Source organism: Meleagris gallopavo, chromosome 25 (assembly GCF_905368555.1).
Source record: "Meleagris gallopavo chromosome 25, MGAL_WU_HG_1.1, whole genome shotgun sequence".
Lineage (NCBI taxonomy): Eukaryota > Metazoa > Chordata > Aves > Galliformes > Phasianidae > Meleagris > Meleagris gallopavo.
The window spans coordinates 4,099,556-4,111,033 of NC_139428.1; the positions used below are offsets into that span (position 1 = coordinate 4,099,556).

Here is an 11,478-nt window from a genome sequence, read left to right on the forward strand (position 1 = left end):
TGCACAGGCACAGCCCGTGCTCAGGGCACCACCTGCCCGACTTCTCGCACCTAAGATATGTTGCCAGCAGGACAAGCAGTGGCACTCTAGGGCTAAAAGCCAAAGTAGAAACACCAGGAGGCCACTGCCCCACATTCACTATTGCCATCAGGTCCCCACTGGCCAAGCAAACAGCAGCAGGGCGGCCCCTGGCTCTAGCAAAACCCCACTGCTCCCCTGCAACGGGACAGGGCTGCCTTGGTGACACACAGTGGCACGTGCAGCCATGGGCACTGCACCAGTGATGTTTGCTTTGTGGTTTTTCTCACACTGCCACTCCCTCAAAACAAACCACAAGGTGATGGCTGCCACTTGGCAGCACCCAGTGCCCGCTGCTCACACAGTGCAGGTGACATGGCTGCACTGGGATTCCAAGGAGGAGAAGTGCTTTTAGAACAGACCCTGGGGTGGCACATCCTGCAGGGTCCCTCTGGTGCTGTTACTCCTTGCTGCCCAGCCAGAAGCTTCATCATCTGAGTTCAAAATAGAGAAAAAAAAGGCTGAAGGCTCCAGGAGAAGAGGCAGAATCTCAGCACCACCTCCAGATTTGTTTTCTTTGGAGGGGCTGCAATAGAGTGGGGGGCACAGAGCCTCCAACACCACCCATCACTCACAGCACCCAGAGCGGCTCCAACAGGAGAAGCATAAGCAGCTCAGTGCAGAAAGCACAGCCCACCTTTGCCAAGAGCTTCACCTCCTGTAACGACGAGGCCCTTTCATGAGAGATATAAATTTATAATTTCCGATATAACATTATTCATTCGGGAAAAAATAATAAAAATAACCCTAATTGCACATCACTGCTGCCGCAGGGAGCTCCTTACCGGCAGCTGGGCGCCCACGGGCCCTGCGTGGAGCTGGGCACAAGTTGGGGGCCGGCCTAGCTCCTCGCAGTGTCCCAGTCCCGGCCGCTCCCCCTGGCGGCGCGCTCCCCTCTGCTGTCCACCCGCCCCGGCTCCTGCCGGCTGCGGAGTCAACTGACGCGCGCCGCATGACGGGATTTGTAGGCGCCTCGCGGTCACGTGATGCGAAGCATGCCGGGAAGGATGACCCCCTCAATCCCCTACCGAACGCATGCGCACTCAGCGAGCGCGTTGCATTGTGGGACGCGTAGTTCTGAGCGCGGCGCGCAACGCGGGCGGCGAAGCGTCGCGGACTACGAATCCCGTGATGCTTTGCGACGCGGTGCCGGCGGGCGGGCCGGGCGAGGCAGCGGGCCGGGCAGGATGTCGCGCCAGGCCGGCCGCGGCACCGAGAGCAAGAAAATGGTAACGGCGGGGCCTGGCGGGGCCCGCGGGTCCCCGCACCGCCGGCGGGACCGTCCCGGAGGGCTCCGGCTTCGGGCCGGGGCGGGGGGTGCCAGAGGGGCCGGGCCCGGCGCGGGCCGCAGCCGCTGTGGCGCGGGGCTCCTCAGTGCATCGCGCTGCTAAAAGCACAGCTAACGGGAACGTTTGCGGCGCTCGGATTCCGTTCGATTGCCCGGAAATGAGGAGGCCGTTAGAAATGCTTTAGGTGCATTCCGGGCGCTGCGGGGCCGGTAGCAGTGGGGGGAAGCTTCGTTTTACACGCAGACAGCCGGGACCTCCCGCCCCCCTCCAGCTTCCAGCCCCTCCTCACTAAAATCGCTTAAATCCCTATAAATGGTTGACCCTTCTCTGCATGTTTGTCAAATTTCCCTGCCAGCAGAGCTCAAGGAGACTTCCGCTTTGTCATTCTTGAGTGCTGTGGACTTAAGTAAGCTTTATCTTCCCAGCACGAAGGCTGAGCTGTAAGCAGAGCAAAGCAGCACAAAGTCTGCGTCAATTCCTCAGCTCTGAAACGAAGCGAAATTAGCAGGAGCTGCCTGGCTCCTTTCGGGCTCTTGGAGTCACTTGGCTGGCTGCTGCTGGCCTCATGAGTTACAATGACAAGATGGAATTCCCCGTCTCTTCTAACAAACCTGGCTTCTGTCTGTTGAGTGTTGCAGTCTGGGAGTCACCGCTCCTCCTGTGTGTCTCGGCTTGGTGTGAACTTGTTTGGAATGACGTGCGATCAGTGTTGTCACTTAACTCTGATGTTGTCTCTTTTCCCTTCCTTTCTGCCTGCCTGCTGCTTTCATTCTGTAGTATTGGTATTTGCCATTCATTTCACCTTCTGCATCTATGCATCTCATGGTAGGTGATAGGCTTTTAATCTGAGATTAGACTTTCTCTAACGTTTCTGATCGCTAAAACCAAAAGCAGAAATGAAAGTTGAATTATGATGGCTTATTTGCTCCTGAACGCTTGCTTCGGATTCTGTGGAAAGCTGAAGCCTGTTGTAGCCTTTGTTTTGCAGCTGTGTGATCATTGATGTGCTTCATGGCTCCCAAGGAAACGTGCTGTGAATCACAGGAGCTGTGGTGATGGCTGTGAAAGGGGACACGATCCTGTTGTGTCCTCTGCAGATTTGTGCAGTGCAAGTAATGCAGCTCCTAGTCCAGCACAGCCAGCAGGAGTGCACAGTGTGTCTGCTGACCTGACCTGGAACACTCCTAGCTCTTCTTCTAGGTCTGAGGAGCTGATTTTAGTATAACTTATGTGCTTCTGCAACTTTCCAGGGTTGAGATGAGTATCACTTCTTCTTGGCAGCAGAATGTAGTAGATCTGTGAATGGACAAGAACGTTTTGTCCTGCTGAAAAGACCAGAAATTAGGTCTGTTCAATGTTGCCAATTTGCAGTGCATTTCTGAAACAGAGGAGAGGCACAATCTGAGCTGCAGGCCCCTTCCCCTCCAGGTCATCGACTGAAATAAATTCAGGTCCTTGGCAACTGCATGTTATTGCCTGGAGCTGGTCAGTACCACGTGTGAGATGACCTGGTGGTGTCATTCCAGCTGCCTGGGGGTGTCCTCATTAAGGCTGCTAAATAGCAGCTCACAAGACATGCTAAAAATGACTGTGGAGTGTAAACAGCATTCTGGTTTGCCTCTTCAGGTCAGCTCTGGGGCATGCTAATAGCAGTGCTGCTGTGTGGAGAGAGGGAGAGAACAAAAGTGCTTGAGTGCTCTCTTGTTCCAAGCAGAAAGAGGATTTCTCTGTTCAAGGAGGCTGAAGTTGCCTTGCCAAAATAAGAGCTGAGATCTCCTACTGCACAGCAAATACCTCTGAGATGGCAGCTTTCTGTCCCCCTTCTCCAGGCCACTCGAAGCAGCGCTGGACGTAGATGCAGCAGTGCTGTCAGTTTCCATTTTGGCTTGTGCTAACTGCTTTTTACCTCTGCCTAGAACTCAGAGCTCTTCACGCTGACGTACGGCGCTCTGGTCACCCAGCTGTGCAAGGACTATGAGAATGATGAAGATGTCAACAAGCAGCTTGACAAAATGTGAGTGGATCTGCTGCAGCAGAGCCTTGTAGGAGCTCAAGTTTGCTGTAGAAACGAGGCAGACTGAATTTTACATAGTATTGCTACTCCCCAGATTTATGCATTTCTTTCTCCACTATTGTCTTTTGCAGATGCTAGTTGTTTTTCTGAAGCTGTGCTCTTTAATCCATAGCCTGTTCCTCTTCTGTGCTCTCACAGGGGTTACAACATAGGAGTTCGGCTGATAGAAGATTTTCTGGCCCGATCCAATGTTGGAAGATGCCATGATTTCCGTGAAACTGCAGATGTTATTGCAAAGGTAATTGTCAGAGCTCAGCTTCGTTGGGTTGTTGCTGCTGCTTGCATTTATTCCAGTGGCACAGGCAGTGTGTGTGCAGGGTTTTATCATGTGCTCTTTCATGGGATTGCAGATGGGATTCTAGTATAAAGAGAGAAAGAATGGTGAAAAGTATATTCTGAAATGTATTTTGTAGCTAGCCAATAACAGAGTGTAACTAACATTCTTGTTCATGTTCTGTTTGACATAACAGATAGCATTTAAAATGTACCTGGGCATCACTCCAAGCATCACCAACTGGAGTCCTGGAGGTGACGAGTTCTCTCTGATCTTAGAAAATAACCCCTTGGTGGACTTTGTTGAGCTCCCCGACAACCACTCCACTCTCATCTATTCCAACCTGTTGTGTGGAGTGCTGCGAGGTGCCCTGGAAATGGTGAGCCAACGTCTCTCTTCCAGCAGGATATGAATAATCCAGGGATCTGTAGCACTGAGTGATAGGGTTGATTGGGTTAATTGGACTCTGATCTCTGAAGGGACTCTCGGTTACTCCGTAGGTGTTTTATTTGTCGAGGCAAGGCTCCCACTGTTCACTGAAAGCCAAAACGTAGAAAGGTGTGATCTTGAAAACTAATATGTACTTCCCTAGAGCTCTGCATTGCACATCATGTCCTCAGAGCCCTTAAGCTGGTGCTTCAGGGTCAGGCAGGAAGCTGCTACTATAAAGGAAATACAGCTCTGCTTTTCTCTTCCTAGGTTCAGATGGCCGTGGATGTAAAGTTTGTCCAGGACACACTGAAAGGGGACAGCGTCACAGAAATAAGAATGAAGTTCATCAGGCGGATTGAAGACAATCTTCCAGCTGGTGAAGAGTGACTCACAACCCAGTCTCCTTTAAGGCTGGAGGGGACCAGCTGGTGTTGGCCATTAGCTTTCATCACAGATCTGTAGGGATCTAGTGCCCCTGTACATTCAGACTGACTCACTGACTGTTTAAGATGTTATTATATTCTTCTACTGTTACTTCCATTTTCTGTAGAGGACTATGATCTAGTTGCTGTTTGTTTCACAGGTTCATTCTGAAGCTTTTTCATAAGGTGATGTCGTTTTCATATTCCCCTGGGAACTCTTTCTACACCTAGTTTCTAACTGTGATGTTTGGTTGTGAAAGAACTACTCAGATTCTAAAAGAGCTCCAGTCTGTCCAAACCTGAATCCAGGTTTTATAACTAGAATTGGAGACTAAGGCATAAGAACCCACTGACTTACTGTTAACTGCTGTTCTTAAAAAGGGTTAAAATTCACTTGGAGATAAGTGCGTAGAATTTCTGTAGTTGGTACTAGTAAAATGCAGGCTTGACGTGAAGGGGTGATGCCTGACAGCCTCCTGGGGAAGCTCCTTTCCTCGGAGAGCAGCAGCATCACGCTGCACTCAGATTCAGGAGACCCACGTGGTTCTTTCTGCTGTTTCTCTTCACAGCAGCATTGGTGAAAGCAGACCCAGCAACACCTTCCTCCAACAGGACGTTGTGTGTAGTCCCACCATTCCCCTCTTAGAAGGGCAGAGCCAGTAAATTGTATAGGAAAACCACTGAGCATTTTGGATAGGAGAAAGGAACTAGCAGCTCTAACAGCATTGTGTTGTGCAGCACGCACAGCCCAGGGGCTGTGTGCTGAGCTCACAGAACCAGAAACTCAAACTAACAACTGGAAGGTATTAAATGCGTTTCAGCAAGTATTGCCTGCTCTCCTGTTACAGCATATAAACACTGCACAGTGTGGAGGAGGAGGTGGGAGGATATTCTTACACAGTTGTTTAGGCTACAGCAGAATTTCCCACGTTACTTGAATTGGCACACCATGGCAGCCTGTGACACCTGCTGCTCTGCAGAGCAGAAGCATAAAGTAGCATTATCTCACACAAAGCAAGATGATGGAAAATCAGCTTCCTCCACCATCCTGTTCAGGCAGAAAACAGACATTCAATTCTCGAATCACTTTACATAGCATGAAGGCACAAACCCACAGAGAGAACTAGGAGCCTGAGGTTCTTAGCTCTAACTGCCACAAGAGGGGAGCTCGCAGGCTGGGTACCTTTGTATGTTTGTGCCTGAGTGTAAGGTGTGAGAGGAAGGTGCAGAGAAGGGCACAGTTTGTGCTGCTAGCTACTGAGGTTCTCCAGGCGTCTCGGGACAGCTCACCTCATCCCTTTTTGCCCGAGGGAGTCCTTCAGCCAAAGGGTTTGGGTGCCAGGTTTGGGGTGCAAAGGTAGGAAAGCTCAGATGTTTCTCATTGTTGACCATTATAAATCATTTTAAGGCTGCATTTTAAAAGCTATTGCATTAAAAGAATCCCGATGTCGACTGGTTTGCCTTTGCTTTTTTGGGTCAGAGGGGCTGCAGCAGTGGGTGTGCCTCCCTGCCCGGTGATGGGAGCACAGCAGCAGGAATGTCTGCCTGGTGTGTGAAAGCTGCTGCTGGGAGGGATTGTGGCTGGGGGGGCGGCTGGGGGCAGCGCTGGGAAACCAGACAGTCAATGTTTGCTTGTTTGAGCAGCAGCCTTTTTCTGCCCCATGAATACTTAGGCATGTACATCAGCAGCAGAGACTGCTGTCAGCCCAGAGCAGCCTTACAGCTAAGAAATGCTATTCGTGATTACTCACAGCAGAGAAAAGCCATCTCAGGAGGCTGCTGGGTCCCTTCCTGCACCCTCAGCACAGGCACTGCAGTCAGCCACGAGGTGCTGTGAGTGCGAGCACGCAGCACGGGCTGGGATCTCCTCGGGAGCAGCGATTTGAGCCCTCCTGGCTCTGAGTTGTGCAGACGCTCCCGTGGAGCATCGGCTCAGCCCTGGGCCCAAAGCCCCGCACTCACAGTCAGTGCGAGGGCAGAGGGTGACGGCCCCAATTGGGCTCAGGGCAGCAGAGCGGGAGCGGAGCAGCGCAGCACCGCGGCTCGGAGCTCACAGAGGCTCCGTCTCAAGCAGGACGGCCCGGGGCCGGGCAGCAGAGCCGGCAGAGGGTGCTGAGAGCTCGCCAGCTCCGGCTCCTACCCGACTGCTCGCAGCCCCGGGGGCCGAAGGTGCCCTGCGCTGCTCCCCAAAGCCGCCCTGCGGGGTCTGCAGCCCCGGCTGGCGGTGCAGGCTCGCTGCCTCGCCCCCCAGCTGCCCCCGGGCAGAGGATTTAAACACGGCAGGGGTTGTCCCTGAGCCCTGCTGGCATTGCATTTCGGGACTGGGCACAGGCAGGCACAGAGCTCAGGGTTTGTGCCGCCTTCGATCCCATCCCAGGGTGAGGGAGGGGGAAGGATGGGGAGCAGATGAAAGCTTTGCACTGAGGGGCACCGAACCGTTGGTGCCAGGCACGGTGCAGCCGGGCACCCTGCCAACAGCTCCTGCACCGAAGGGGCTTTTCCCCTTGGCTGGAGCTGGCGAGCATCACAGCATCACGTGCTGCCCGCTGGCCTGCAGCAAGAAGCGAGGCTCGCAGCCAGCACAGCCCCAAAACACACCCAGCACACCCTAAGGCAACCACTGGCTGTCCCCACGTCCCCTGGGCTGCTCCAGGGCGGGAGAAAGCTCAGCACTCTGCAGCCTCCTCTCTGCTGCTGCGGCCAAGTGTGCCTCCCCGTGCACCCAGGAGGGGCTGCGTGGCACTGCAGTACTCACATGGGGTCATCCTTCCTCCATCACTGAGCAGCAGGATGCGTGCACTTCATCCCCACAGCGGTCCTGAGAGGAGCAGCTGGGTCAGAACCAACCCAGGCCCTCCGGAAGAACAAAAAGCAAAAATGGCATTAAGCAAATCAGAACTGTCTATTACCAAGTAGCTCACTGTAGGCAAGGGAGAACATGCAAAAAGCTCTGTTTGAAACCTACTAAATATTACCATGTGCTGTTTATAGGAAACAAATGGGGAAAGGCATGCTGCATCCCTAAAAGCCCGAACATGGTTGGAGTTGGACTGAAGCCTTTCCACGGCTCTAGGTTATTGAATACCCTCCGCTTTCATGTGGTGCCAGCCCTGACCCCTGGACACATACCACGAAGGGGAAAGTTGACTTGTGGAAATAATAGACATTCCTAATGAGCAATTTAACCTGGCAGGAAGAGAGGCAGCTTTCGGCTCTTCGTATCTGTGTGATATTCAGGATGACAATGGCAACATGCAGACAGGAGGGGAGAGCACCCCAAGGGGAAGGGGCTGTAGGACCCCAGGCAATGGGTTGCCTCTGCAGGGCCACATCCTGACTTCATCCCCAGCTCTGGGTGCTGGCAGTTGGATTTGCAGAGTTGCTGCTGCAGTGTCCAGAAAGAGAAGGAGCTTTTCCAGCTCTCCTCCTGCAGAGGGAGGGCCATGGGGCAGTGCAGGGCACACACTGCTGGGAATCCATTTCCTTCTCTGCTCAGTGCAGGGAGGGTTTGAGCTCCCAGCACTCAGGGCTCTGCTCTGTCACTGCTGGGACAAGGATCTGTCCAGGGGGGACACATTTCCAAGCCACTGTCCTCACTGCTGGGGCACCTCCTGCAGCTGTCAGGCAGATGTGCAGTGCTCACTGGGGCTGCACAAAGGGACATTTCCCCCATCGGGGCTAAAGCACAGGGATAGCAGCTCCCCAGCAGGGTGGCACCGTGCAGCCCAGGGATATTTCCCCAGTGGATATTTATGTCACATTCCTCCTCCTTCCCCCAGCACAGAACACAAACCATGCAGGGATGAGGGCCATACCACTCCTCCAAAAACTCTCCTGAGCTCTGCTCACCAGGAACCCCCCCACCTTGCCATGCTCCCATTGGGTTCATGCTTCACTTTTCTCCCTCCTCATTATTTGCTCTTCCCTCTTCCTGGGGGGAAAAAAAAAAAAAAAATTCAAAAGGGAAAAAACTCCCCCAATCTATACTTACAAACAGCCTGCTGTCTCCTGACTCATAGAAAGGCTGAGGGCAAGAGGCAAGGTGCTGCAAGAAAGGACCAGCCTAGCTTTGCTGAGGGCCTTTAATTACCGGCACTGATTGCTCCTTGGCCTCAGGCTCTGTGCCTGGAGGGGCTCAGCCCAGCAGTGTGGGGATCACCCCCTCCCTTTTGGCATTTGGGCTCAGCATCATCCCTGGTGAATACATGCAAATCCAGATTTCCGAGCAGGATCCCATTGAGTCACAGCTTAAACAAACCCCAGGGGTGAAGGGTGGGGAGGGCAGTGCTGGGTGCTTGGGGCACAGATCTGTGCTCAGCCAGGGCTCCTGGCCAACCCAACCGAGCGTCTCCCAGCCCTCCATGCATCCCATTTGGGCATGCCATGTGCTTTCTGGCCAGAAATGTGTAGCATGTTACGTGCCCTGGGAAGCTGGTGGGGGACAAAGTAGGCAGAGTGGCTGTGCCATACCATACCCAAGAGATGGGATACAGTGGGGGCATCACAGCAAGATGAAGGAAACTCTCCAAGCAGCACCAAACCCCCAGCCAGGCTATTACATCAGGCTTTATGGCTGCTGGAGAGCCAGCATCCCCTGCTCCCAGCCTGAGGCAGCCCATAGAAAGGTAGCATTACACTTTTAATTAGCACTGTAATTACCATTTGAGGATCTGCATGCACCAGTGTGGGTGTGAGCTGCTGATCCAGCAGAGCTCAGTGCCTGCAGTGGGACGCAGCACCCATGGGACCCCCAGCACCTCCCTGGCTGCATTTCCAATGACCATCCAACCCCAGGGATGTGCTGTGCCCAGAGGAGCACTGGGACACGATGAGCTCCTCAACTGCAGGCTGCAGGCCAGGAAAAGGAAACAGAGACATTTGATGGGAAATGTTTGTTTTCTTTTAGAATAGTTTTAATTGTGGCTTCCAATAGGGTTAAAATGGTGAAGCAGTCTGCATGTCCTCGAGCTGCACCCAATGGGGTTGTAGGGCACAAAGCTGTGGGCAGCACAGAACAGAGCCCACCCTGCTGCATGCAACCTGGCACCCCTGGGTTAAATCTGCCCTTCAGCAGCTCAGGTTTGGGATGTCCCAGCAGAACCTGCAGAGAGGGCTGATCCTAAAGGCTGCCCACCATCCCCATGCATGGGAAAAGGGCACCGGTGCTGGTGCCAACAGGTGGCTGTGGGCTCCAGTGGTGTCCTCCTCATTGCTTGGAGGTTAGTTTGAAATGAATGCCAGCCTGCAGCACCGCAGCCTGGAACGCCAGGATGTGGCCCGACCCCATCCCCATCCCCATCCCCATCCCCATCCCCATCCCCATCCCCATCCCCATCCCCATCTCCATCCCCATCCCCATCTCCATCCCCATCCCCATCCCCATCCCTATTCCCATCCCCACCCCATCCCACTGCGGTGAGCAGCTGGCCACAGCCAGACCCGACCCGGATGGCTGCGGCGGAGGCCTCCAAGTGGTTAAGTTAACAGAGAGAGGAGAATAACCATGTAAGCATTTAACAGCATTCCCCTCCCCGAGCGAAGCACAGCCCCAGATCTTTCATCTCAGCCCGGAGCCCGCTGACATCCCCGCACGCCGTGCCCAGCCGAGACGTGGGAACGCGCTCAGGGAAAGTGCTCACCAGAACAATGTCTTTTTTTTTTTTTTTTCCCCGGCAAAAAAATATTGGTTTTGCTTTAATTAGCGCCGGCGCTGACATCCGAAGGCTCGGAGGGTTTGCTGGGCACGGGTTGCCTGCTCCAGGCTCTGGCTCCATGTGCCTGTGCCCCACACTGAGCACCCCATGGGTACCCCCTGCCCATCCTCACGCTCAGTGTCTTGAAGCAGCCACATTGCTGCTCCTCACAGCAGCCAGGCAGTGCTGGGAAGGTGCTGGTCCCATGAAGGGAGTTGGCAATGGCCCCTGGAATCATGATGGATTCCCTGAGTGTGGAGCACCGGGATGTCCTGGTCAGACTTCTCCCTGCCCAAGACACTGCAAAGGCAAGGGGCTGCTCTGGGATCCAGCACCCCCCGAGCTCCTGCAGCCTCCCACCCTGGGCTCCAGCATCCCCCATCCTACACTTCTGCATCCCCCCTGCATCCTTCAGTCCTGGGCTCCAGCATCCCACGTGTGCCAGCATCCCATAGGCACCACCATCCCATGGTCACTGACATCCCTTGGGCTCCAGCATCTCATGGACATCAGCATCCCATGGACTCCGACATTCCATGGGCAGCAGCATCCCATGTGCAACAAGCATCCCATGTGTGCCAACATCCCACGTGTGCCAACATCCCACGTGTGCCAACATCCCATGTGTGCCAACGTCCTACGGGCTCCAACATCCCCTGGGCGCCAGCATCCCTCAGGATTATGCATCCCCTGACCCCAGGCTCTGGCATCTCCCATCCTCCTGTCCCACCCCCCCCAATCCCCAGCCCCTGCCCCTCCCTACCCTTGGCTGCATGGAGCTGTGCCGCGGTGCTGGGGAGCGCAGCGTTAACATGGAATGAGGAAGTGAGGAGTGGGCACCCGGCATGGAGACAGCTTGGCACGGGCTGTGGAAAATGGAGGCCTAGAGAAATGTGACAGCAGGCTGGACTCGCTCGCGGTACCACACAGGCGTAGTTAAGCCTTCAAGCCTGCCATTGTTCTCCCCTAATTATTCCCACTCCCTGAGTATTACACCCCATAATTCAGGAAAGCTGAGTAATGGAAGAAACAACAGCAATTTTAATCTCTCAGTACCGGTGGTCTCCACCAAAAAAATGCTTTCAAGAACTCTGTGGTCTCGACTTCCTCCGGTTGGTGGGCAGTGAGGGGAGGGAGCGTCGGTCACCGGAGCAGCACGGGGGAGTGGGACTGCGTGGGACCCCAATGGCGCCGGGAGAGGAGAGCTGGGAGAGCC

General features: G+C 54.3%; 1 protein-coding gene across 1 annotated transcript; it reads left to right on the forward strand.

Annotated features, from left to right (window-relative positions):
* Positions 1 to 1,150: 1,150 nt before the first annotated feature.
* TRAPPC3 (trafficking protein particle complex subunit 3) lies at positions 1,151 to 6,021 on the forward strand. The gene is made up of 5 exons (XM_085208824.1): positions 1,151 to 1,307; positions 3,284 to 3,381; positions 3,580 to 3,679; positions 3,912 to 4,094; positions 4,415 to 6,021. Exons 1-5 carry the CDS (start codon positions 1,266 to 1,268, stop codon positions 4,532 to 4,534), a joined length of 543 nt encoding a protein of 180 aa, XP_085064950.1. The 5' UTR covers positions 1,151 to 1,265; the 3' UTR covers positions 4,535 to 6,021.
* Positions 6,022 to 11,478: the final 5,457 nt, after the last annotated feature.

Bases quoted from the DNA above. Each gene is read 5' to 3' on its own strand.
- TRAPPC3 (XM_085208824.1), top strand. From the start codon at position 1,266: ATGTCGCGCCAGGCCGGCCGCGGCACCGAGAGCAAGAAAATG. The intron at 3,382-3,579 runs GTGAGTGGATCT...GTGCTCTCACAG, and splicing joins AACAAGCAGCTTGACAAAAT to GGGTTACAACATAGGAGTTC. The intron at 4,095-4,414 runs GTGAGCCAACGT...TTCTCTTCCTAG, and splicing joins TGCGAGGTGCCCTGGAAATG to GTTCAGATGGCCGTGGATGT.